The 24253-nt window shown below is 42.2% G+C and overlaps 1 protein-coding gene across 5 annotated transcripts in view; it reads left to right on the top strand.

Annotated features, from left to right (window-relative positions):
• Nucleotides 1-24253, top strand: part of VCAN (versican) — a 99852-nt gene that overhangs the window by 5666 nt on the left and 69933 nt on the right. For all 5 annotated transcript variants that reach the window (XM_064735292.1, XM_064735293.1, XM_064735291.1 and 2 more), the window contains 4 exons: nucleotides 2771-2846; nucleotides 7572-7943; nucleotides 18783-18957; nucleotides 19526-19653. In XM_064735292.1, the coding sequence (XP_064591362.1) occupies nucleotides 2777-2846; nucleotides 7572-7943; nucleotides 18783-18957; nucleotides 19526-19653 (745 nt within the window). In that variant the 5' untranslated portion in view covers nucleotides 2771-2776. The remainder of the gene's footprint in view (nucleotides 1-2770; nucleotides 2847-7571; nucleotides 7944-18782; nucleotides 18958-19525; nucleotides 19654-24253) is intronic.

The following is a 24253-nucleotide window of genomic DNA, read 5'->3' as shown; positions in this document are numbered from 1 at the left end:
ATGTTTGGAGAGGGTGGCAGGGGTGATTCCATGTTTAATTCTGGCAGCTGGAGTGGAGCAGCACTGGGCAACCCGGGAGTGTTTATGGGCACCCACCAAGGCCTGGGGCATGAAAACCAGCCCTCTGGTGTGGAGGGTTGTGTGGGAGTCACACTCCTGACCCTTAGGGCTGAAAATCAGACCATCCTCCCATGGGTTTTCATTGCTTGAGTGAGCATTTCAGGATAAAGAAGATTTATAAAAAGTAAGGAGGTGCTTTTCTGAGAGTCAGGCAGGGATTTTTGGCAGGAGTCTCATGTTAAGCTTTGTGCTCAAACAGTGCAGTTTTTTGGAGCTATCCAAGCCCTTGGTGCAGCAGGTGTAATTCCTGCCCTTCTCAGTAAAAGGTTAGGAGCCATCACATCCAGGAATGTCCTCTTCTGTTCCCATGGATACGTTAAAAATTGCCCTTCCAGAGCTGCCTTTCTGTTTTCATCTGTCCCTGTGGGTGTGTGTGTTGTGTTTGGTGACTGGAAGCGTAGCAGCAGGGTTTGTGTTCCTCCCAAACATGGAAGCAGTTGTGTTATGACAGCAATTGCAATGGACTTCCAAGGGCAACAGGCTTCCAGTGACACGTGCCAGGCGCCCAGGTACGCCAGGGAAGTGGGCCAGGTGCAAAATGCAACCAGTCCTGCTTAGGTGCAACATTGCCCCCATTGTTGGGAAAAAGAAAATACTTGTTGTTCTTTTTCTTGTCAGGTTTCTTTGATTCCCTTGGTTCTGGTCCCAAAAGGCAAGGTTGCCTTCAGGGGAAGGAGGGAGATAAAACTCATGGGTAAACATGGAGAGCTGAACTTGTAAACATTCTGTTCTGGACCTTGGCTTCGCTGTGGATGCAGCCGGTGTGTGACGCATGGGAGCACATGTGGGCAGAACATCTCAGAGGGTCTGGAGCCACTCAGCTCCCACAGGTGCCAGAACACTGTCTGGCAGGTCCTTCACCCAGCACCTTGGAAGGTGGAGAATTCTTCCAGTCAGTTTTCTTTTCATGCTCTCATCAGAGCTCTTGTGTTACCAAAGGAGCTTCACTGCAGTGGTTTTGGTGCTTGAGGCTTCCAGCCTTTTTGGGATACAAGGGTTGGTTGCTTGAAGGTCCTTCTGCGCTTCTGTAGGCTCAAACTGACATCACTTTTTCTTTTAATTGTTGTGTAATAATGAGGATCATTTAAGTGTTTATCTAAGCAAGCATGTGACTATTTCAGAGTTGATCCATTGCATTCAGAGGACTTGGATGTCTGAAGCTCTGATCTTGTTCAACCTCCTCACTCATTACAGCCTTCTACAGGGACAGTATAGAATTTTAAAGTTAGCTAATAAATAATCACTTTTGTTTTCTTCACATGCAGCTTGGCTTGTGTAAGTGTAGGAAGAGATAAAAGTCTGGCTGAGTGGTTTTGGGGGGTAGGTGTTAAGCTCTTCACAAGAAGTTTTATGGCCTGTAGGGCTTAAACTGAATGAAGTCCCGATTCTAGTTTGGGACTCGGTTGTGAAAAGTGCAAATTCCGTGAAGTTCACGTTGCAAAATAAGTGATATCACACTCTGCACTCAGCTGTCCTGAATGGCTGCAGCAGACATGGGGCGTCCTTGGCAGCGTGCAGCCTGCTCTGTGGAAAGCAGCTGCATTTCTCCCTCCACGCCCAGGGAATAGGTTGTAGCACATGTTTCCCTGTGCAGTCAGCTGGCTCTGGCCATCCATGTACAGAGAATGAAAGGCTCTGGGGTATTCAGCCCTGTTGGGTGGGAATTTTTAGCTTGCCTCACTGGAAAGGCTGGGTTGGAGATGTTTTGCGTCTTTGCCGTGCTGCTCAGAGTTGCCGGACGTGTGCCAGTTCACACAGACTCCTGTGGAGCTTGGGCTGCAGCTGTGAGCTGTGGAGAGAACTGTCCTGAGGTTGAACACGTCACCAGGAGTTTTCTGAAGCTGCCTCTCCATGTGTCTTTGCTGTCATGTTCAGAGCACCCTGTGGAGTTTTTAAATTGTACACGTATGCAGTTCAGGTTCCATGGTTATAACACAGGTACATAACTATTAAATCTCTCCCTCATTTAAGGCAGTCCAACTGCAAGCTCTCTTGAACAGGAAAAACACTGTCAGCTTGGTTACTTGTCCTAGTGAAGAGCTCAGGTGGCAGATTTTGCAGCAATATCAGGAAAATCAAGGTAGTGGTAAAAATTTGTTGGCGTTTTGACAAACTGCTTCTGAAAGTAATTTATTATGTTGGGATGTTCATGGCACGTACATGTAACTGTTTGGATGAGGGACTATTTATAAACCCTTTGTAGTCACTGGTGTTTGTGTGTCTTGCAATGCTTTTGTAACTTTGGGGATATTTACAGGTTCAACATGTGTAACTATGAATGGAAATGAAAACTGTGAAATAATGTTGTGAACCTGCAATTTATTGTTGTGTACATGTGCTACATGTGAAGAACTTTCCAGCTGTTGGAAGGTGGACCCTGTAAAGGAAATTGAGAGGCAAACCCAAAGGGAACTGACATGTCAGAGCATCACTCAGGACTCAACAACCTGAACACCCATTACAAATCTCTATTCCATGGAGGCACGTGGTCATTATAACAAATCTCCACCATAAATTGCTAAATGAAATGCCCTGAAAGCAGGAAGGACTGCTTCTGATACCAGTGACGAATACTGATGTGCTGAGTTACAACATTTGCTAAGGACACAGTGCAATACTAACCACTTACTCCTTTGTTCTTCATTTCTAGGTCAAGATGTTGTTAAGTATAAAAAGTATCTTATGGATGTACTCTACGTTAGTTATAACATATATGCTACCTAAAGGTAAGTCTTCTGTACATAGAACATTTCATTAAAATTAATTTAGTGGTCTAATTGGCAGGGTAATTCACAGGACTGAGGAAACAGCCCAAACTCAGGAAATTGTCTTTCTTTGCCCCTGCCATGCTGCACCATGTTACTGATTTTATTTCTGTGTCCTCCTCAAGGCATTAATGTTTTATTTCTGTTGTGCTTGGGCTGCCATGAGCTAAGCTGGGGCAGGTCCCTTGGCTGCTGGGGTCTTTAGCAAGGAGGTGTCAGAGCAGCTGCAGGTTTGGGTGGAAAGGAAGGAGCCCTTACTGCCTCTCTTGGTAATTACATGCCAAGACTGAAGTATGTATCCATGTGTGGTTGCCCTGGTTATTTGAAAGTTTGGGTCAGGCTTTCAGTATGGAAAATATCTCAACAGCTGCTACAGATTCAACAAAACTGGGAAAGCAGCTTTCCCAAGTCTCAAAGCAAGATTTTTTTTTTTATTTTCTTTCCCCCTTCTTTCCAGGTACTCCTCAAATTGATTTTAACCTTTAGGAAAATCAAATTTACCACTTTTTTTTTTCCCACCTAGCTGGAACACTGTTGCTAGCAACATGTTTAGGTAGTCCTGAATGATAAAGAAAAGGATTGGTTCATTAGTGGAAACAATTAAAGAAAAGGATAATAGATTTGGATTGACTGTATGGACAAAAGGACTGGATCAGATCACAGACCTGACACACTGCCTTGCACAAATGCAGAATTCAGGGATACTGGGATTGAGAGGGCAGCACTCTTACATGGGGAGGAGTGTATGGGTCCTTGGAGCTGTAGAATGTGGGATGGAATCTTTACATGTCCTCTCACTTACTCCACCTTTTATTACATCATAAATGTAATTTATCTCCAGAGTGGAATTTTTGATACTTGAGAGATTTTTATGAATGTCCCATTCTTTGGAATGTAGATCAGGTTGTGACCCATCCTTATTTGTCCAAATTTTTTTTAAGAAATTCAGAAAGACCCTGATGTTCCTAGAACACACTGAATTTTGTGAGGTTTGCTTTTTAAGTCAAGGCCCATTCTTTTGGCTTACAGAGTCTTAACCATTTTCAAACTATGACCATGGTGAAGAGGAAGAGGATGAAAAAAATTTCCTTTTTCACGAATTCCTCTAATTCATGATCCCAGAGAATCTCTGCAACTCATGCCCTTATCTTTTGTAGAAAAGTCAGTTGGTGCAGTAATATTTTGAGAATGAAGATTACACAGAATCTTTATAAGTACGGCTTTTCTTTAAAAATACTCTAAAATAAAATGTATCTCAGCATTCTGAAAGATTGACACCCTACATTTCAGCATTTTCTTATTGAATCCTTAGTTTGGATTAAAAATTGAAGCCTTTAAGTCTTTTGTGAAACACCAATTCCCAATTTATCACTATTGTGGTTTACAAGCTGGACCTTGTGGTCATAACTGGCACTGGAGTTTTTCCTACCTGTTTTGGGTGGCCATTTGTGGTGTTGAGTTCTGCAGCTGAGATTTACATTTGCCTGGCTCCTTGTGAGTGTCTTGTAGACCATAAAATTAATTCTTCATCATTCTGTGTGTCCTTCTCTTATTCTGCTTGCTCAGACCACAAGCCACCTAGTGAAGGACTCAGGTTACTGTTGGGTCTCAGTCCATTACCGTTTAATGTTTCCTACAAGTTTCACTCATTTAAATTATAATTATCATCACTAAAAGACTGGTGGTTAATGAAATAGCTTCTCCTAGGTTCAGTGCTAGTAGCTGGATTGACAAAACACACGGTTTTAGTGATCCTTTCTATTTCTGCTGCTAGACAGGGCAATATAACCATATGTCCCAGCTGGTTGTTGATGAACTGAAAAATGAGATGCAACATTTTTCTTTTTTTTTTTCCCTCATAAATTTAGCTAAAAATAAATAGAATATTTTATTCTTTAAGCATGTGGGATTTGTCTGCATAGTCAGTAGCAACATTCTGTTCAGCTAAACTCAATTATGTGGCAAATTCACTCCTCTAAGCGGTGTCACACCATGCAGGGAAGGTTTTACTCTTTTCTTCAGACTCCTTGTCCACTGCAGACCTATTGTCCTGGTCGTTGTGGTTAATGTGATACAGAAGGGCATAATTCTGTCCTTTAAAAAATTTATCAAGACTCCTACTTTAAGAATTTGATAACATTTACCACAGAACAAGTGTACACATTTTGAAGAAAGAGACTTTGTTCTCAAGCAAGAATTCCTTTCTTCCCTCTTCAAAAGGAAGACATCCCATTGATAGGGGCTGACACGGAATATAAGCTTAGCAAAAATGCTAAAGGGGGTAACAAAAGGGTTATATGGATTAATATGAAGTACTGATAGCTTCTACATTGGTCAGTAAATTCTGCTAGACTAACTAATTTGGAGTGCGTCAAGAAATCAAGCTTTTTTGGAACTGTGCATGAACATAATTTAATCTTGTATTTCAGATATTATGTCAGCCAGATATTTTCTTTTTCTGTAGGGAAAAGCTTCCACCTCCTTTCTCCTTTTCCTCTTCCTCTTTTTCACTTTTTCCTCTTCCTCCTTCTTCTTCTTCTTGTCTTCTTCTCCTTCTTCCCTCACCTGGCCACAAAAAGTAGTTTTTTTATAAGGTGTTGTATAATACTTTCTAAAGCTGGGCAGAACTGCAGCTCCCCAGAATCTTCTGTTCTGGGAAGTATCAGAGTTTAGGAGGCTGGGTCTAGTTTTCACATCAGGATTGAAAGTGTAGATTGCCAGGTCTTCCAGCTGGCTGATGTGAAGACACGAATTTTAAAGGGAGGAAATTTCCTCAGGGTTCAGTGCTGATATTCCAGATCACTCATAGTCATAAACAGTGTTCTTACAAAGTTTATTAAAGTTCTGTCAGTCAGTATAATTATAATTTAGTCATTCTTCAATTAAGAAGAAAGTTTCTGTAAGGTGTATAGATGACAAGAGATCATAATAAATTCTGAATATTTTGAGACTGATTTTAATCTCCCACCTGTGCAATTTGGCAGTAATTCCATCACAACTGATAGAACTGAGAATTCATTCTATTTCTTTATCTCTAACCACTGTAGCTCTGTGAAGTTTCCACAAAATAAAGGTGATATAAAAGATCTCTGGTTTCATCTGCTTTGATACCATCATCTTGACTCTATCTGAATTGTGTAACTAAGGAATTTTAGTTTGGTAGGTATGGATGAAAAGGAACCAAGAACTCAATTGAGAATTCTGAGTCTTCCCTGTCAGCCCATTTTTTTCTGGCTAGTACTTTATTACTAAAATGCTTGGGCATCAAGCTGATGACTCTTGTATTGAACCTGTTTGGATAATACTATTAAGACTTTGTCCTGTGGAAAGTCATCTTCACTAAAAACTGGTTGTCTCTGTTAAAAATAATTAGTTTAATGAGCAACTTTTCTTTTTGATTCCATTTTCCTTTTTCCCCCATTTCTTTTTTCTGTTTTCTTTCTTCTTTTTTTTTTCTTTTTTTTTTTCTTTTGCTCCCTCTTCTTTTTTCTCTTCCCTTTTTTCTCCTCTTTAATTCTCTTCCTCTGCCCACCCTTCCATCTCACCCTCCAATCTTCTACTCTTTATGGAGAGATTATGCTTTTTATCACAAATAAACAGATAATTTTCATGTGCTGGTGTCTCCTGTTTCATGTATCACTCTGTTGATGGCTATTATTAAGTTATCATGTTTCTAAACTTCATAAATCCCAGCTCCCTTCAAAATAATGATGATCATGCTCTACCTTTCAGAAATGCTAGAAGGACTGTGAAAGAGGTAAAACAGTTCCTGTTGAGCATCAGCTTTTAATCTTCATTAAGCCATTATGTGTGATGAAATAACATCACATAAAAAAAGGCAAATCCATCAGAAACCCTCTCTTCAGTCACAGGGTACAGCTTGGATGAACAGTAGTCAACTTCCCCCTCAGGATATTGTCAGATGGAAGCATTTCACTGTGAAATGTTTGCAGCTGGAGATGACATAAAACATGATAGAAGTCCTGATCATATCAAGTCTGAGCCAAGCAGGGACTTTCTGCGTGCTTTACTTCTTCCTTTGCTTTTACATCCTGAAATATTTCATTTCTGCGATGTGTTAAAGGCCCGGAGGCTGCAAGGAAACAACTTTGAAAGAGTGACTATTTGGGAGACTCTGGCTGGAAAGGCTTTTGTTTCAGCACGTGTGCAGTCAAAAAGAATTAACCCCTGAGAGAACAGTGGGGACAGGGGTGCAAAGCCACGGGCTGTGTTTCCTCCTGAGGAGAGAGGCAAGGTGTGACCTCCAGCAGCTCCCCTGCATTCAGGGTTTTGGCCAGTGAAGTAACTCATGATTTTTCACTCAGAGTGGTCTTCCTCCTGTGGATTGAAGAAACAGCTCTTACAGTTCATCTGTCACATAAAATTTCTGACCAGTTCCCAAAGGTTAAGTACTTGGTGACCATAACAAATAGAGAAAATAAGTCAGAATGAAATTCTCCCAAAGGGAAACGTGCTCTATCATCAGCCTAAGATGTACCAAGATTGATGCAAACTCCTTTTCAGTTTGTACTCCCCAGTCTTATTACAAATCAGCTAAGGTTCATGGATTTCAAGTTTTGCATTAGTGAATCATTAATTAACAACGAAATATATCTGTTTCTGATTTTGCTGTTACACTGACATGATTTCCCCTTTCTCTCTCCTCGCTCCCTTCCCTTTTTCTAGTTAAAGCAGAAAAAAAAACCCTGGTCAAGGGATCTCTCTCTGGAACTTCAGTCCTGCCGTGCTTCTTTTCAACCACGCCCACCATCTCCTCCAGCTACGCCGCCGAGTACCTCCGCATCAAATGGTCCAAGGTGGAACTGGACAAAAGCGGCAAGGACGCCAAGGAAACCACGGTCCTGGTGGCCCAAAACGGCAACATCAAGATAGGCCAGAGCTACAAGGACAGGGTGTCTGTGCCCAGCCACTCCGAGGAGAGCGGGGACGCCTCGCTGACCTTCTCCAAGCTGCGCGCCAGCGACGCCGGCGTCTATCGCTGCGATGTCATGTACGGAGTGGAGGACACGCAGGGCATCGTCTCTCTGGCTGTTGAGGGTAAGGATTTTGTCTGTTTCATTTCTAGACAGCAGTAATTCCAGTTAAAGCCACGAAACTTGGTGATTAACACAATATTAGAGAGGACTTACAGCAGCGTCTTTAGCAATTCGCCCTTTGTCGCCGTCATATTTTCTGAAAAATCCTTTCACCGGGATTTCTTCTCCTGGAAAGCTGAGAAGCCTCAGAGAAAAATGAAAACGATAATTATCTGATTGCTTCTCCCTGTTTGGCTGCTTTGGAATGTGGTTTGGAGATTGTTTGTCCAACATGTGAATTGTTTTGACGTAATGACCCAATCGCCATCAGCTGTGTCGGGACTCTGGAAGCAGTCATGACTTGTCATGCTCATTCTTTGTAACCTTCTGTCTGCATCCTTTATTCTTTAGTATTCTTTAATATGGTTTAAGTATAGCGGAATGGAATGGAATGGAATGGAATGGAATGGAATGGAATGGAATGGAATGGAATGGAATAGAATAGAATAGAATAGAATAGAATAGAATAGAATAGAATAGAATAGAATAGAATAGAATAGAATAGAATAGCCTTCTAAGAACATGGAGTCAGATTCTCAATTCCTCCTTTGTCCTGGAAACCCTGAATATGCCACAGCCCTTGGATTAGGGTGAAAAGAAGCAACTTATGATGGAAAGGATGAAAGTTTAGGATGTAAAGAAGCCGCTGAAGCTGTGGTTGGCCTGTCTTGATGTCCCCAAAAGTGGGAGCCACTCTTTCTGGGAAACGAATATCAAGCATGAAGGAAGTGCTCCTTTTTGCCCAGTAATAAATTTTGGATGGGCAGAAGGAAAACTCATCTGTGAGAAAAAAACTCATCTACAAGAAAAGAAGTAGGGAGGTGTTTGCTAAATGTGGGGCAGGCAGTGATAACAGTTTGCTTGCCATCTCTATTAGGAAATAGTCTCCAAAATTTTGAGAGGGAGAAGCCTATGTGTTGAGAGACAGAAGAGATAGGAGTTTCAGGATGGTTGATGTTGGAAAAGACATCTAAGATTATCAAGTCCAAGCTTTAACCCAGCACTGCCATGTTCACTACTCACCCAGGTCCCCAAATGCCACATTTTGGCATTTTTGGAACTCTCCCAGGGATGATGACACCCCCACTTCTCTGCAAGTGTATTTCAATGTCTGACCACCCTTTCAGTGAAGTTCACCATTTCCTGATGCCCACCCTGAGCTGCCCTGGCCCAGCCTGAGGCCGTTCCCTCTGCTCCTGTCCCCGTTCCCCCCCGGCTGTGCCCTCCTGGCAGGAGCTGTGCAGAGCCACAAGGGCCCCCGAGCCTCCTTTGCTCCAGGCTGAGCCCCTGCCCGGCTCCCTCAGCCTCTCCTGGGGCTCCATGCCCTTCTCTGGCCACACTCCAGCCCCTCAATTTGTTGTTGTGGGTGGCTCCTGGGATCTGATGTGCTCTCACAGAACAGTCCCTGCCCTGTGGCCACCTGGGCACCCCAGGGCTGGTGTCACAGCACCCCAGGGCTTGTCCCAGCCCCTCTGTAATGTGCTCCGTGGGTTTCAGCAAAACCAAAGAGGGAGTGGCCAGTGCTGCGTGTGATGTGTGGGTGTTTCTCCCCTCGGAACCCGCTGGTGGAGCACGGCACAGAGACTGCTCCAGAGCCCGTCAGGCTGGCACTGAGCCTGGCCTAACGGGCTGTGCTGAAAGGCAGGGCATTAACCTGGGCCCTGTGCCATGCACGGGCACGTTCTGGACCCAGGTGTCTGCCTGTGCTCAGAGCAGCACTGAGCTGTGTGGATGGATCTTGCTTGGGGCCCTGCCTCGCATGCCCATTTGGAGCTCGGTGTTCTTTGGAAGTTCAGTATTTACTCAGGTGAATGAATCCCAAAGCAAACATTAATATCTGCTGCTGGAAATCATGGCTTTGGCTAAGGGTTTTTTGGTGAGCTTAACACTGTATTGTTCTTCCAATCTGCCTAACCTAATGTGAACAGTCTGTTGGCGTTGATTCAACGAAAGGATTTGAAGGTGTGGCCTTAATTTGGAAATACAGTAAATCAGTGTAGCCATTAATGTCTGCATAACTTCATAAACTGTTAGGTCCTAATGACAAAAGCAAAAGAAATCCTGGTTTGAACATTACTTTTCATAATGAGTGAACCTGGCATTCCTTACCCCTTTTCAAGTGTTCCCTTGACTACATATCTATATCCAGGAGCTGCAGATGTTTATGACAATAAAATATCAGATGATTTATGGTGATACTGCAGCTTTTGTAGTTGCTGCTCCTGCAAAAACACTGCAAAGTGTTGAACTGATTAGATTTATGATTTTACCTCAATGAAAACTTCACAGGCTCCATTTTCTTTCTGCAACTGTTCTTTTCCATGAGTGCTTTAATGTCAGATTTTCAGAAGAGGAAAAAAGCTAAGTCTTGATCCAAGTGGAAAATTGGTTTGCTAGACCGTCATTTGTGCCATCCATTCTCAGTTTTCTCCATTATGTAAACAAATGGCATTTATTGGACTCAGAAGAACTTTGTGTGAATGTTGCTGCTCAAATCTTCTGCTCTATTCTTTATGATTTCCTATGATTTCAGCTTTTATCATTAAGCAAAAAAAAAAAAATTTAGTCCCGAACACAAATTATTTCTGCTGTTTCTCTTTGGACCTGCACCTCAAAGTGGCACCTTTTGAGGAGATTGTTCTCCCCCTTTGTTCATCCTGTCCTGACTGGGGTGCAGGGAGGTATTTCCTTGTTAACTGAGCTAATTCCAGAGCTGCGGAACAGCCTGGTTCAGCACTGTGCTTTGGTCAGCTCTCCTGGGTGGAGCTGGGGCTGCTGAAGCTCTGGTAAAATTATCACCAGTTTTTTTATTCTGCTCATTTTATGCTCAAATTAAGTAGGCCAAAACTTTTTGGAAGAGTTCTACTGAAGCAGGTGTAATTTCACTTTTGCCATTATGATGAATTTATGGTTTGGGGTTTTTTTTTTTCTGATCCTTTGGGTATTTTTAAACCAATTTAAGAGTTTTTTCTTGGTATTTTCGGGGTCTCTTTTTGTTTTATAGACACTCTCTAATTTTAAGCTTTCAAACAGAAAGCATAATGCAGCATCAATGAAGCCAGGAAGATAAGATTAGACAGCTGGCCAGCTTGTTTTTCAAATTAACCTTTATAGTGTAATAGATGGCTGGGAAAGATAACTTGGATAAAATTACTGTAATTGCCATTTCTCTCCTTTAGGTGCGCTGGGAATACAAAACTGCTATTGAACACACTGTGCATCAAATTAATGTATTTTACCAGTGATGGAATGTATTGTGAACAAAACGTGGGATTTCTGAGGAAGGATAATTTTTTCAGTAGCATACAGATTTTCCCAGTTTAAGCTGAATAGTGAATATTAGTCATTGGAAGTAGAACTTCTAATGCCTAATTATTTCTTTTGGCTGGGTCTCAAACCCAAGACTGTACAAAAGCTGTAACTGTGAACCTATTTTTATTTTTTTTTTCTGTTTAGCTATCACAACAGACAAATTTGATAACTCTTGTGTAAATATCCAGTTAATTTGCTGTTTTAGATGCCAAATGAACTTCTGAAGTCAGACTCATATATTATTAGCAACAAACTGTTCAGACAAAAGATCTGGCTGTCCCAGAGTCCTATTCCAAACAAAGCAGCTGATATCAAAGGGCAAACTTAAACACTTACCTGTTGCTGTCAGAGACCTCTCAGCCATGGAATTACCCACACAGAGACTTGGGGTATTCTATCCTGAACAAATTTGGCTTTGGTTTTTCCCATTTGTTTTTTGAATGTCTGTAGATTTTCATTATCCATGGGTGAGCTCCTGGTTAAGCCACCATTTAACCACAGCTGCTTATTTTAGTTATCCTTCACAAGGAAGACACATTTCATCACACTTTGTCTCTGCAGTGCATATTTCTGCTAGATCATTTTTTGACAGATGAGAGTTTTCTGAACAATGACAGGATCTTGGAAATTGATGTAATTTTGTGACTTTCCTTTGCCTTGATTATAGGAATTAATGATGTCAGCTACTGGGGTATCAATAGCTGCTTATATTTGGAAATAGATGATCTTTAAGGTCCCTTCCATCCCCAACCATTTCATGATTCTGTCTTGGAGACATCATCAAGACACTGTGAGCTCACATGTCATCTTTTGTCTGCTGAGCACTTCTTGGCTGTGTGTGCATCAAACAGAAATCAAATATTTTGATCTGAGAATCTGTTTAGATGTCTCATCTTAAAGCAGAAGACGTGAATTGGCGTGAATTTTCATTGGTAAATTAGAATTTAATTCTAAGGGTGTGAGCAGTTGTGTTCTGCTGTGCACAGCCCTGGGGCTCTGGGAAAGTCACAGCAAGGTGCAGGAGAAGGATGACACCTTGGGTTACTTGATCCACTTTTCCTTTGGCATTGCAAATCTCCCCGTTACGTGCTGAGCCTTGTGCCCAAGCCCAGCAGAGAACACCCACCCTCAGGGGCCAGGTGCTCTCCACACTTCACCCCTGAGGTCAGGGTTACTCTTTAGCGTTTTGCACTTGGTGAGGCTGTAAGAAGGAGGAGGGAAACACTTAATTTTAGCCCAGGCAGGAAGTTTGGGGCAGCCAGGTGCCTGCCTTACTCATTATTAAGGCCTGCAGGGCTGTGCTTGGGGCAGGCAGCTCTGCAGGATCAGTGGAGGGGCACTTTGCTCACACTGGATACCCCCTTTCCTGTCATTAATCATGGAGAATGCTTTCCTGACACCCTGGTTGCTGCTATTATTACACTGACCTCCCAGACAGGGATATTTTGTGTCCAAAGTGGATCTGACAGCATGGCAGTGTTAGATGCTTCAGCTTCTCACAAGGAGAGCAATGAAGAATCTTAGAATATTTTGAGCTGGAAAGGACCCACTAGGATCACCCAAATCCAGTCCTGGATATGTAGAACAAGTCATTCATACTCATTTTCACCTCCACGTGTTTTCTTCTCTGCCTTCTGTGCATGTTCCTCCAAAATTTTCCCTTTGTCTCAGGAGCAACTCTTTGTAAGATTCTGTAATTTCATCTCTCTGTGGCGTGTTGTGCTTTTCTTCTAACCTTTCTTGCTGTTTCTAAGCCCAGAAATCAAACTGCCTCACACTGGGAGTCCTTGGCCTCTCAGCTTTTGGATATTCCTGGGTGAGGTAAGTTCTCTGCATTAAATATCCCTGGTCACCAGTTAGGGAGATTTATAGAAGACTCCTTTAGACTCAGCTTGTAACCTTTAGGCAAAGCTACCTTGGGTGAGTTGAGTTCCAGGAAGGATTTTATGAAAAGTATTGCAGTACCTTTCTGTGTCACATTTATTCCTTCTCTCTACTTGTAATGACGTCCACTTTTATAAAATACATTTGAGCTACCTTGTAAAAATCTGACCTAGAAATGAAGTGACACAGTACTTTTCATTCTGGAACATTTCTGAATATTTGGTGAAACACTTGTTTTGTGCTGGGATATTGGGCAATTAAGAAGAACATGTATCACCCAACGTATTCAATATTAAGAAGTCAGAACAAACCACTCATTTGAGCTGATTTTTTGTTCTTCTCCTGGGAGATAATTGGATTTAAAGGGATCAAAGTAGAAAACAGGATCCTTCTAGTTTACTTACTCTTTTGTTATAGCTCCTCAGTGAATATTTTTCTGCCAAAAGTGAGAGCACTTTATTCTTTTCTAACTGATATTTTGGGAATTCACTCTTTTCATGGGCCTCATTTTCTCAGTTTCTGTTTGATTCTGCTGCAAATCTGAAAGACTTCTTTTTCTTTCTTTGGGTGTATTTTCTTTTTAATGCCTGTAAAGACAATCTCAGGCTTAAGATACTGATCTTTTTAATGGAAAGAAACAAGACTTAGGGAGGCAGCAGTAGATGGTAATTCACATTTTCATTTTTATGCAAACTTGTCTTTCCTGCAAGCATTATAATGATAATAAATGAAAGTTGTTTCCGATGTGGGAACGCTGCCACTCAGAGATTGTGTGCTGACAACCTAATTGATCTATTCTCTCTGCAGCAGAAATCCCCTTCTTTATCTCTTAAGTAGGCATTTGAAGAGGTGCTTTTACCTAATCTTTTGGACTCACCTGTCTTGAAACCTTACCACCTCTTGATGTTGCACTTCCGTGTAAATTATCACGGGCTGCTGCATTTTCCACCTCGTTTTTTACTCCTGCCTAATGGATCCCGAGGGATTTTCCTGGCAAGGGAAGAGCACAGTTGGTATGGACCACCAAAGGACGGCAGAGGGAAATTTATTTTCTGGGTGGTAAAGACCCAGGGTCTACATGCAATGTGTGCCAGGAAGAGGGAAGGAAATGTCCTGGCCAAGCTGCTGCTTTTCCCTTGGAGAGTTTGGGCGTTTGGTGGACAGGCTGGGGTGGTTCTGGATGCTGGAGCTGTGGTGGGAGAGACATAAAGGACAAAAACCACAGGTGAAGCTCAGCCCTGATCCCTCCTCTCATTACCTGGAGCTGTTCAGAGGAGTCCCTGTGTCCCCTCACCTGTGTGCGGTGAGGATGGGCACAAACATCCTGCCCAGGGAGCGCCTGTGAGCTGGTGCCTGTCCCTGGAGAGCCCTGGCAGGGCTGGGGAAGGCACTTTCCCTCCCACCCTGAGCTCCCTGAGGCCTTTGGAAAGGCTAGCCTCCTTCTCACTTGCCGAAGCTCAAGACAGGCATCAGAGGATGGGTGCAGAGCCTAGAGAGAGAGACAAACGGATTATTCATGCACAGAACTGAAAATGCTGTCCTATTCCTTCCTTTCATGCAGTGCTCAGCCCTGTAACCCATAGTTTTGGGGTGTATTTGTCATATAAATTGCCTTCAGCATCAAGCCCAGGGAGGATCTGAACTGTGATCTGAGCTGTGTGGTAGCTCTGGCACTGGGCCTGGGGTTATTTCAGGGGTCTGCACCACAGTGCCCAAGGGCTGGAGACAAAAATTAACAGGATAACAAGCGCTGCCATCACAATCTCTTCCCTTTAGGTATTTGCTGTGTGAGGCAGCCGCTGAGGCTCAGAAGCTGCCACATCCAACACTGCGTGAGGCAGCAGCGTGAGCTCGCTAGTGAAAGTGAACTATAATTTATTAGCCATACCAGAAGCTAATAAACCAGCTTCCCCTGCAGTTCTACAGGGTTTTGATGCATGATACAGAATAAAGCAGCAGCCCAAAGGGGTGTAACCACGGAACCAGGCTCTTACCCATGGAAACCCTTGCTCCTTAAAAATGAAATGCCTCACATTTTTATTTTCTGCACTAAGACATGAGATCAACGACGAAAAGACGTTCACCCTTGCTCTGACAGAAGTGAATTTTGGATGCTACAAATTGCTTTCCTATGAGTGCTCCTTCTTGCTGCTACTCCTTCCTGTAATTACACCGACTTTGTTTGCCAGATGTTCAGTGACAACATTATACCGCTGTAGTCTGTTTTCCAGTTGCTTTATTTGTTCCAAGGACAACTCCTTTCTTGCCTTTTCTTTCGGGGAGGAAATAGACAAAGGGGGGGGAGAGAAAAAAAAATCCTTTACAAATGTTTTAAAGTGCAAAGACCGGGACAATGGGTTTTCCCCCCTCTCTCTGTCTAACTGAAACAATGAAAGTCCTGCACTTTAATCTTCTTAGCCCCAGGGGTCTTCTAATTATTGCAGCTGTTGCACAGGCTTATGCATAGCGAGTCCTCCTTCCCATTCATCTCGGAGGCTCTTTCATGTCCATTAGCTCCTCGCTGGAAACGGAGGAGCCTCCAGCTCTGAGAATAGGTGAAGTTTACCTTGTGGATCAGGGCGAGGAGAACAAAGCATTCCCCGAGTTCCTTTCCAGGATTTACAAATGACCAAAGGCTCTTCTTTGCCTCGGCGAAATCCACTTTAAATTGGCTGGGATTTTTAACTCTTTAGTCCTGCCTCCTTCAGGTGTCACGCCGAGGGTAGGAAGGGCAGTGGTGCTTCCAACGTGGGGAAAAAAATGGAAGGAATGAGAGGTGAAACAGCTGGTTGTGGAAAATACACTGGTATGTTTAAGTAGCAGGAAGCTTAAAAAAATACAGCTTTACAGAAATATGTTGCCATCCACTCTAAGGTAACAAACCTTTTGGTGGCTGCACTGAGAAGCAGAAACTCTTGTGCCCAGTTTGAAGTCATAGACTATCCCTTTAACAATTTTTGAAAAAAAAAAAAATTATAGAAAAGAGACAATTAATGCAAATTCACACAAAATACATTTTAATTAGGATTAAAACAACAAACTGAATTAACAAATTGCTTCATGTAATTGGATATTTCTGCCTCCTAATCAAACACGCTTTATTACATAAACACAAATGTTATAAAAAAGAATGTTTTAAAATGCTTGTATATGTTCAAAAATAACAAATAGAGTAGCCAGATGCACAGCTTTTGACTATTATTATGGGTTCACAGTGAAACAGGATAAATATTTTATCTGCTTCTGTTGGGAGCTCTGTAAAAGTTGTCCATTTTTAAATTCTAGATCCACAACAGCCAGCGGGCTGCCTGAAATCCTATTTTTATTTACTACTGTGCTACTACTACAGCAATCCTCATTTATACCAGCAGGTGTTCTGCTCACAGTTTCAATCACTGCTACTAAATTCTGAATATATTACATATTTTTATGCATACCACATGCTAAAAAATATTAATAATCAGATGATATTTTGGTGATTTTCAGTTTTAAATGCTGGTGTTGGCTAACTGTGTGCTCTGGGGTGTGGGGCTGTGGGGAGCAGGGTGTCCCCCATCCCCACTGAAGCATTCCTTTGGCTCCCAGCACAGGATGAAGATGCCCTTTGGAAGCTGTCCCTGTTCTCTGCTTGCTCTTGAAACCTGCCCAGAAATTGTTTGGAACGGTGTTGTGGGGCCCGAGCCAAATAATGCAGTGAAATAACCTAACAATTTAACACCCCTAATGGCTGAATTTCAGGCACCTGGAAAGTTTAATGTAATGATACAAACGCAGCCAAAACGCACTTTTCCGGGGTGTATTCTTCACTTGTCACTGTTGCCAAACAACACTTGGATCCATCTGAAGCTGAAATTGCACTGTTGCTTGGAAGAAGCTGTTTGTGATGGGTTTTGTCAGTTGTGAAAGGCATTTTATAGGGATACTGGTGGTCTGCAAGCTTCCAGTTAGTGGCTGCAGCTGGTGTGTGACTCCCTATTAAATGATGAAATACAGGGGTTCCCAGCCTTTCCTGTCTTATTTCCCGTTCCTCTGCAAGTGGCTTTGATAAAAAGTGATGTCTGATGGCTGAGTAGTTTTCAGATAATATCTTCTGTATTAATTTCTTAGTGAATCATGACAAGAAGAAAAATGTGAGTTCTCTGCTTCTTGGCCATATGCAGATTTTTGATGGCTGGCAAGACTTTACTGAATTTGTCTGCCTGAGAAAAAGATTTCTAAATAAGTTGGAAATTCTTGCATCAACAATTTGCTAAGTGACCTGTATTTCTATTTGCTTGTGAGCTAGATTTTCTTTATCTTTCGACAATGCTCTAACAGCAAAGACTTGTTGTAAAATTAGTTATTGCTACAATATTACTATTTTCCCAAACTCTATTACATTATGCTGTTTCCTCATCATGAAGTACTCCAGAAAAACCATCAGAGAAAAGGAACACTCAATGGTGTAGGGGCTTGTTTTGTTTTGTTTTGTTTCCATTCTCTGGTTGTTTTATGGTGTTGAAGCACTTTTGAGGATTTTAGAGTGCAATTAGGTATTGCAAGAGACAGGCCTTTGATGCTAAACTGTAAAAGACAGTGGTAATAGGGGGAAATGATTTTGTAAGGTGGGATGGCTGCTTTCTGCCACTTCAGTGCCCTTTATGGTTTGTTCCAGCTGTTGTCAGAATCAACATTCTGGGAATTGTCTGTGTGTAGAAAACAGAATGTGGCTTCTAGACAGATCCTGCTTTAAACAAAACCATCTTCACACCAGGCCTCCCTCTCCAAAGGTCTGACGTGCTCCAGAAGCTGCTGAAATTGTCAAGGTCCTTTTCAGAACCAGAAAAAACCCCCAAAAAATCATGCTTTGTTTTGTTTGTACCATCTGTGGTGTGTGCAGCAAAATATGGCTATGGAAAAATGACCAAAATCCATGTAGTGATAAATGATGTATTTGTAGTGATCTTTGATGAGTAGAAACAGACACCAGGCCCATCACTGATTAGAAAATGTGCTTTAAAAAAGCACTTTTTTGGGGGTATTTTGTCATTACTGGTAGCAGCCACTAGAGGGGGAACAGAATTTATACCGTGATATCTCACATTTTTGTACTATTTTTCATTTTGCCCACCTGTTTTCAGCATTTTGACAACACCTAGGTGAGGTAACAGAGTGGTGATGGCTGCAGAAACAACCATCACAACATCACAAGTGGTGATGGCTGCATAAAATGTGCCACTGATAGAGTTTTTGGGTTACAGAGTGGTGACGGCTGCAGAAACAGCCCAAAATGTGCCATTGATAGGGAGTTTTGGTTACAGAGTAATGGCTGTGGAAACAACCCAAAATGTGCCACTGATTGTGTTTTTTGGGTTAAAGAGCAGTGATGGCTGCAGAAACAACCCCAAATGTGCCACTTTCGGGGGGTTTGGGTTGCAGAATGGTGATGGTTGTTGAAACAACCCAAAATTTGCCACTTACAGGGGGTTTTTGGGTTACAGAGCAGTGATGGCTGCAGATTCAAGCCAAAATGTGCTACTAACAGGGGGTTTTTGCTTTACAGAGTGGTGATGGTTGTGGAAACATCCCAAAATGTGCCTCTGATGTGTTTTTGTTTGCCTTCCAGGTGTTGTGTTTCACTACCGGGCTGCCACGAGCAGGTACACCCTGAATTTCACCCAGGCCCACCAGACCTGCCGGGACAATGGTGCTGTCATGGCCAGCCCAGAGCAGCTGAAAGCAGCCTATGAGGATGGTTTTGAGCAGTGTGATGCTGGATGGGTGTCTGACCAGACTGTCAGGTGAGGCTTTCAAAATGCCCCTCCACGTTTTTACCCAAAATTTGTGTGCCTGGCCTCTGCAGACCTAAACTGTTGTTTCGCCACTATTGGTGCCTTGGAGTGGCTGCCTGGGACAGAGGCTGGATAAGATCAAGAAAATAAAGTGGATACTTATTAAAGGCCTTCAAAAGGTGCATCTTGGACAGTCAGAAGCCTCCCAGAGGCTGCACCCAAGATGGACAATGGTCACAAGTTTATCACACAATTGTAAGTTTGGTCCATTTGCATATGAGGGGTTAATCCTCCAATTACAACTTCAGGTAATGAAGTAAGTTACTCCCAATTTTCTCACCCCCCCCAGCCCACTTTATACTTTTGTTTATACTTTTTATGCTGTTTATACTTTCAGGGCCTGAGGCTGTCCTTGAGTTTCAGGCCCAGAGGGATTGTGTTGTCTGACCAAAATGTGAGGACACTAATTCACTCTCTATATGGAGCTCAGAGCTGCACCCTAAAGCAGTACAGGATTTGAAAAATATAAAAGCTGAAATCCTAAGGGGTCATAACGATAAATTTTCTGCATTTCCAGGTATCCAATTAGACATCCAAGAGTTGGCTGCTTTGGAGATAAGATGGGAAAGAAAGGAGTCAGGACCTACGGGCGCCGCTTCCCTAACGAGACTTATGATGTGTATTGCTACGTGGAGCACATGGAAGGTGAGATGGGTCTGCAAAGCCTGGAAGTGCTCTGCAAGGCTTAAAAAGTGACTGGGGAGCCTAACGTGGGAGAGCAGAGAGGGAGAAAATTCCATTTAAAATAGGTTTTGGCTGCTCTGGATATGAAGGGAGCTGCCAAATGGAGAGAACCTACAGTTTGTGGTCCTGCAGATCCTAATTAAAGGCCAGTGTGGAGTCTACAGAGAGGCAGTCAGGGTTCAAGCTGCCTATAGTTAGTGCAGTAGATCTCACAAAACTTGTTGTTGAAGTGTCTTATTTTTTGAATGTTATGTAAAAATATTTTCAAAGAAATGCATTTAATGTTTGAGAAACTATGCATGCTATATATAAGTATATACAAAGATAGATGTAATACATGTGCTAACTGTATTGCAGTTCATAAAGTATGTGATTAAGTCCTTTTATATGTCCATGGCATAAAATTAGACAGATATTGAATTGCCATCTATGTTTGATAGTATCTTTCTAATAATGGGTCATCTCGGGTTCAGAAATAAAAAAACATGAAAAAATTTTGTAGTTTCTGAGCATAGTTTAGTGAAATTATTACAGAGGTACTTCACAACCAGGAATAAATTATATTTTCCACTTACTACAGTGGCCTGACTGTGTCACAATGCTGTCTGTTTGGCAGGTTTTTATTCCATGCCAGTTCCACAGCTCCTATTTAAAAACCCTGATAATTTGTAACTAAACATCCTCAGGGATGGTCTTTGACTGTTACACTTTTAATTTAGTGCTCTTAAAGTCAGCAGAACAATAAATTAGCCCTGGCTCTGAGCAAGCCTGCCTTTGTAGGTGTACCTATATTTTTAAAAAGCAATTGCAAAGTGCAAGTGCTCAATGTTTGTTTGTAATCTGTTTTAGATAATATATAGCTTAGGTCATGCAAATTTTTCTCCTGCTGGTGACTTGGAGAGATTTTAGTTACTGAAATCAGTAAGCATTTTTAGTAGCTGAAGATCTGTCCTAGACCACTTGGATATTTATGCAATACAAGCAGCACAGGTATTGCAAACCCTTCAGAAAACATATATACTTGAGAATTTGTAACTTGAACTTGAAAATTAAGTGACAGAATTTGGTTAGTGCTTTTCATTGTCTTAATTTTAGTTAGGCCCCGTTTACATCTGCCAGTGAGCAGCACCTGTGAGCATCTACAATTCATGACATTTGAGCCTCCATCAGTCCTTGATGGGATTGGATTCTGAGTCTCCTCTAAATCAATACTTTTAAATTCAGTTTGTGTCTTTCCTAGCTCACAAAAAAGAAGGTTTAGCCAAAAACGTAACCTGTATAATTCCTGGGCGAAGAACAATCTCTTGCGCTTTTCCCTCTTCAAGAACAGAGAAGGGTAACTAATACAGAGCAGATTGTCCTGGCTGCATGTGAGCCATCAGTTTCTCAGGGTCAAAATTTATCACTAAACTTTCAAAAATAAAGCTTGAGTCAAAACTGAAGCATTTTTCACTGAGGCTGATGGTCTGTGCTTGGAACAACCCGGAACCAGACCAATGTGTGGCTCTAGGAGGCTGCAGTGACTGTGCAGTTCCTCATGGATGATAATTCACAGGTCCTCAATTTCTCATGGACATTAATTGGTTCTTTGTTATAAAATTGCATTTGCCAAGATGTATGACCTGGTTTCCCTCTCTGGATGCATCTACACTTCTGTCCCACTGTTGTGCAGCTGGGCTGTGGTGGCATGATCTGCTTTTATGTGAAAACATCCAGATTTTAACAAATACATAAGCTAGAACACATTATTGTAGAGATTTGGTTCATATATTGCATTCATTGTATTGAAGTTTGATGCCAGATTGTTAAAATAGTTAGTCAAAGACACTTTTCCCTTTTGTTGCTTTTGAGGTTTTTTTTTGTTTGTTTTGTTTGTTTTATTTCAATTTGGGTGTTGTTGGTTGGTTGGTTGGTTGGTTGTCTTGTTTGTTGGTTTTTGTGTGCATGTGAGAGAGATTTTATTATTTTCTCATTCTCTCAGAAGTTTTAAAATGATCAGGAGTGTGACAACTTCTATGAGCTCCAGGAGGAGTTTATGGGTACAGGGCATAGAAACAGTGTAGGTAGGTTCCGCTGACATGCAGAGGAGTTAAATTATTATGTTTGCATGAGGAGAAACAGGCACATGTTAGGGGATAGACAGCATCTGTGAGTTTATACTTCATAACAACTCACCCACAGAAAATGGAAATTTAGAATGTCGGTGGAGTTATTGGAAAGTGGAATTAAACTAGATTGCTGTATTGTTAGGAAACTTACAGGTCGAGAGCTAAAATTGTGCCAGATTTCTGATGGCCCTGTTCTCCAAAGGCTGATCCTCCAAGGTGTGACCTTAACTTAATTCATAGCAAAATGAATCCATGGCACTTAAATACAACTTTTTCCATGTGAGTTTTAAAGCTCATATCTGTGTACCCTGCCATGATTCAATGCCAAGTCTATTAGACTTGCTTGCACTAAAGAGGTCCTTATTTGGAGGGTCTGTGTCAGTGGAATGACTATTCATGGCACAAGCCTGACTAATGATATCAAAATTGGGGCTATAACGAGGGTCTCACCATGGAAGTCACTGAACACTTATTGGTCTGTTGGCTGCTGTTGGTCTGTTACCCCAGAAGGCCATAAATGGTGGTGGGAATTCTTGCAATACATTTTAAAATAAATGTGCATTGAATTTGCAGTACTAATTTGGGTATTTGCAGTGAGGATTTGTAGGAGCAACTCCATCTCGATTTTATTCCTTTTTGGCTGTGTGGAATCAGGAAGTTAGCCAGAGACATGGATTTCTCCTTAAATCACAAACTATTAGCTTAAATTGAAAACAGTTATCTAGGCTAACTCTTGCCATTTCCTTGTTCTGAGGAAAGCCAGAGTGATTAAAGACTGCACAATTCTAATTTAAATAGTATGAGTTTTGCTGCGACAGTCAGAAGAATAACTGTGGGAAGGAATGAAAATTTCTGAGCTCCTGGAGATAAAAATGAGAACCTGGAGTCAAAGTATCATTAAAAAGGTACCAGGCATGGTGTTTTATTACAAGCTGTTTTACATTCCTCATATTTCATCACTCATTTCAGTGTACCAAGCACTAGCAGAAGCCTTTAGGGTACTTTTAACTGCAGGGAGTGATTTATGAGTGAATATTTTAAAGTGATTGAGCTGCAAAGGTTTGAGTGGGGATTCTTTACCAGCTGAAGGGGTGTCTCCTGTGGTGTGATCCCTTGGATGGAGATGAGTGTTGGGTGGGGAAGAGTTTGAGCTCTTCAGACAAGCAGAGTGTGGTTATTTGGTGTCAGAGATGGAGAGAGAGCCGCCACCAAGGCCCACTGGTGGGGTGAGCTTGTGCAGAGCCAGAGCACAAGCCACCCCATCAGGACTGTCTGCTGGCCAGAGCAATCAGGGCCCATGTGTGCCTGACAGGCCTCCCTCACGTGCAGAGTTATTGTTGGGGTGTCCATGGGGAAGGTTGTGCAGCCCTCCTTCCATGCACCACCTCCCCCCCACAGGGAGAGCGGGGAAGAAGGATAAAAACCAAAACCAGATGTCCTTTGAATACTTTCCACCTACTCTCATGCGGTTTTGCTGTTGTCATGGAAATTTCTGTGAGAGTGATAGTCATCATTAAAGGAATCATAGTCTAAAATGTGGCCTCAGGTGAGAAGTTTCTTCTGTGTTTTGGGCAGCTAAAGATCTTCTTTGGGGTCTATTCTGGTTCTGGAGCAACTTGATTAATTTTCAAAACTGGGACACAGTGAAAACTTAGGTTTTTTCTCTGGTTCAGGGCGTGTGGTAGAATTATCATCTTTTCCATTCTTATCCACCTTATCCACCTTAACCCCTCATGCAGGGTTAAGTTCTCAAGAGGATTCCTGTTCAGCCAATGGGTCTGCACAGAATAGACTCAAGACATTCAGGAAAGTTTAGTTAAATCATTGCTGCTTGTGCATCAAAAGGAATCAACTGACTTGTTCTGACGTGCAAGAGAAAAAGACTTCTTCATCTTGTCCAGCCTCCTGCTTTAAAACTGAACCAAGCTGCTTTGATGTTTGTGGTTTTCCAGCCCTGCAGAGTGGTTTTGGTAATTAGTGACTTTGTTAAGGACACCTCTTTATTCCTCTGGTGTGTCAGAGAACCAGCCCTGAGCAGCAGAGAGAGAGAGGAGGGGGATGAGGAAGTTCTTGGTCCTCAAAGCACAAGGGTAAATGCTTTAGTCCTCAAAGTGGTCATGGTATTCCTGCTTCTTTGCACACTTAACCATGTCCTAGGAATGAGGTTTTGAACAGATTCCACGTTTTTGAGGAAAAGAAAGCTGTGATGGCAGTGCCTCATGACTGCCTGGGATTTGACCTGCTGGATGTGTCCAGGTGAGGAGCAGTAACCACAGGTTATAGGGGCAGGTGAGAAAATGCCCTTAGAATGCTCTATAAAACATCAGGAAAGATGGCATTTTGTCACTCTTAGCCAGCTTTTGTCTCTACCCAGCTTTAGTCGCAGAATCCAGGAGCTCTAACACTCCCAAAGGACATCTCTGCTTGGTGAGTTCCAACTCTCAGAAACAAAC

This window comes from Zonotrichia leucophrys, chromosome Z (assembly GCF_028769735.1).
Source record: "Zonotrichia leucophrys gambelii isolate GWCS_2022_RI chromosome Z, RI_Zleu_2.0, whole genome shotgun sequence".
NCBI lineage: Eukaryota > Metazoa > Chordata > Aves > Passeriformes > Passerellidae > Zonotrichia > Zonotrichia leucophrys.
The sequence above is the reverse complement of the archived record's forward strand: the minus strand, read 5'-3'. Positions and strand labels throughout refer to the sequence as shown.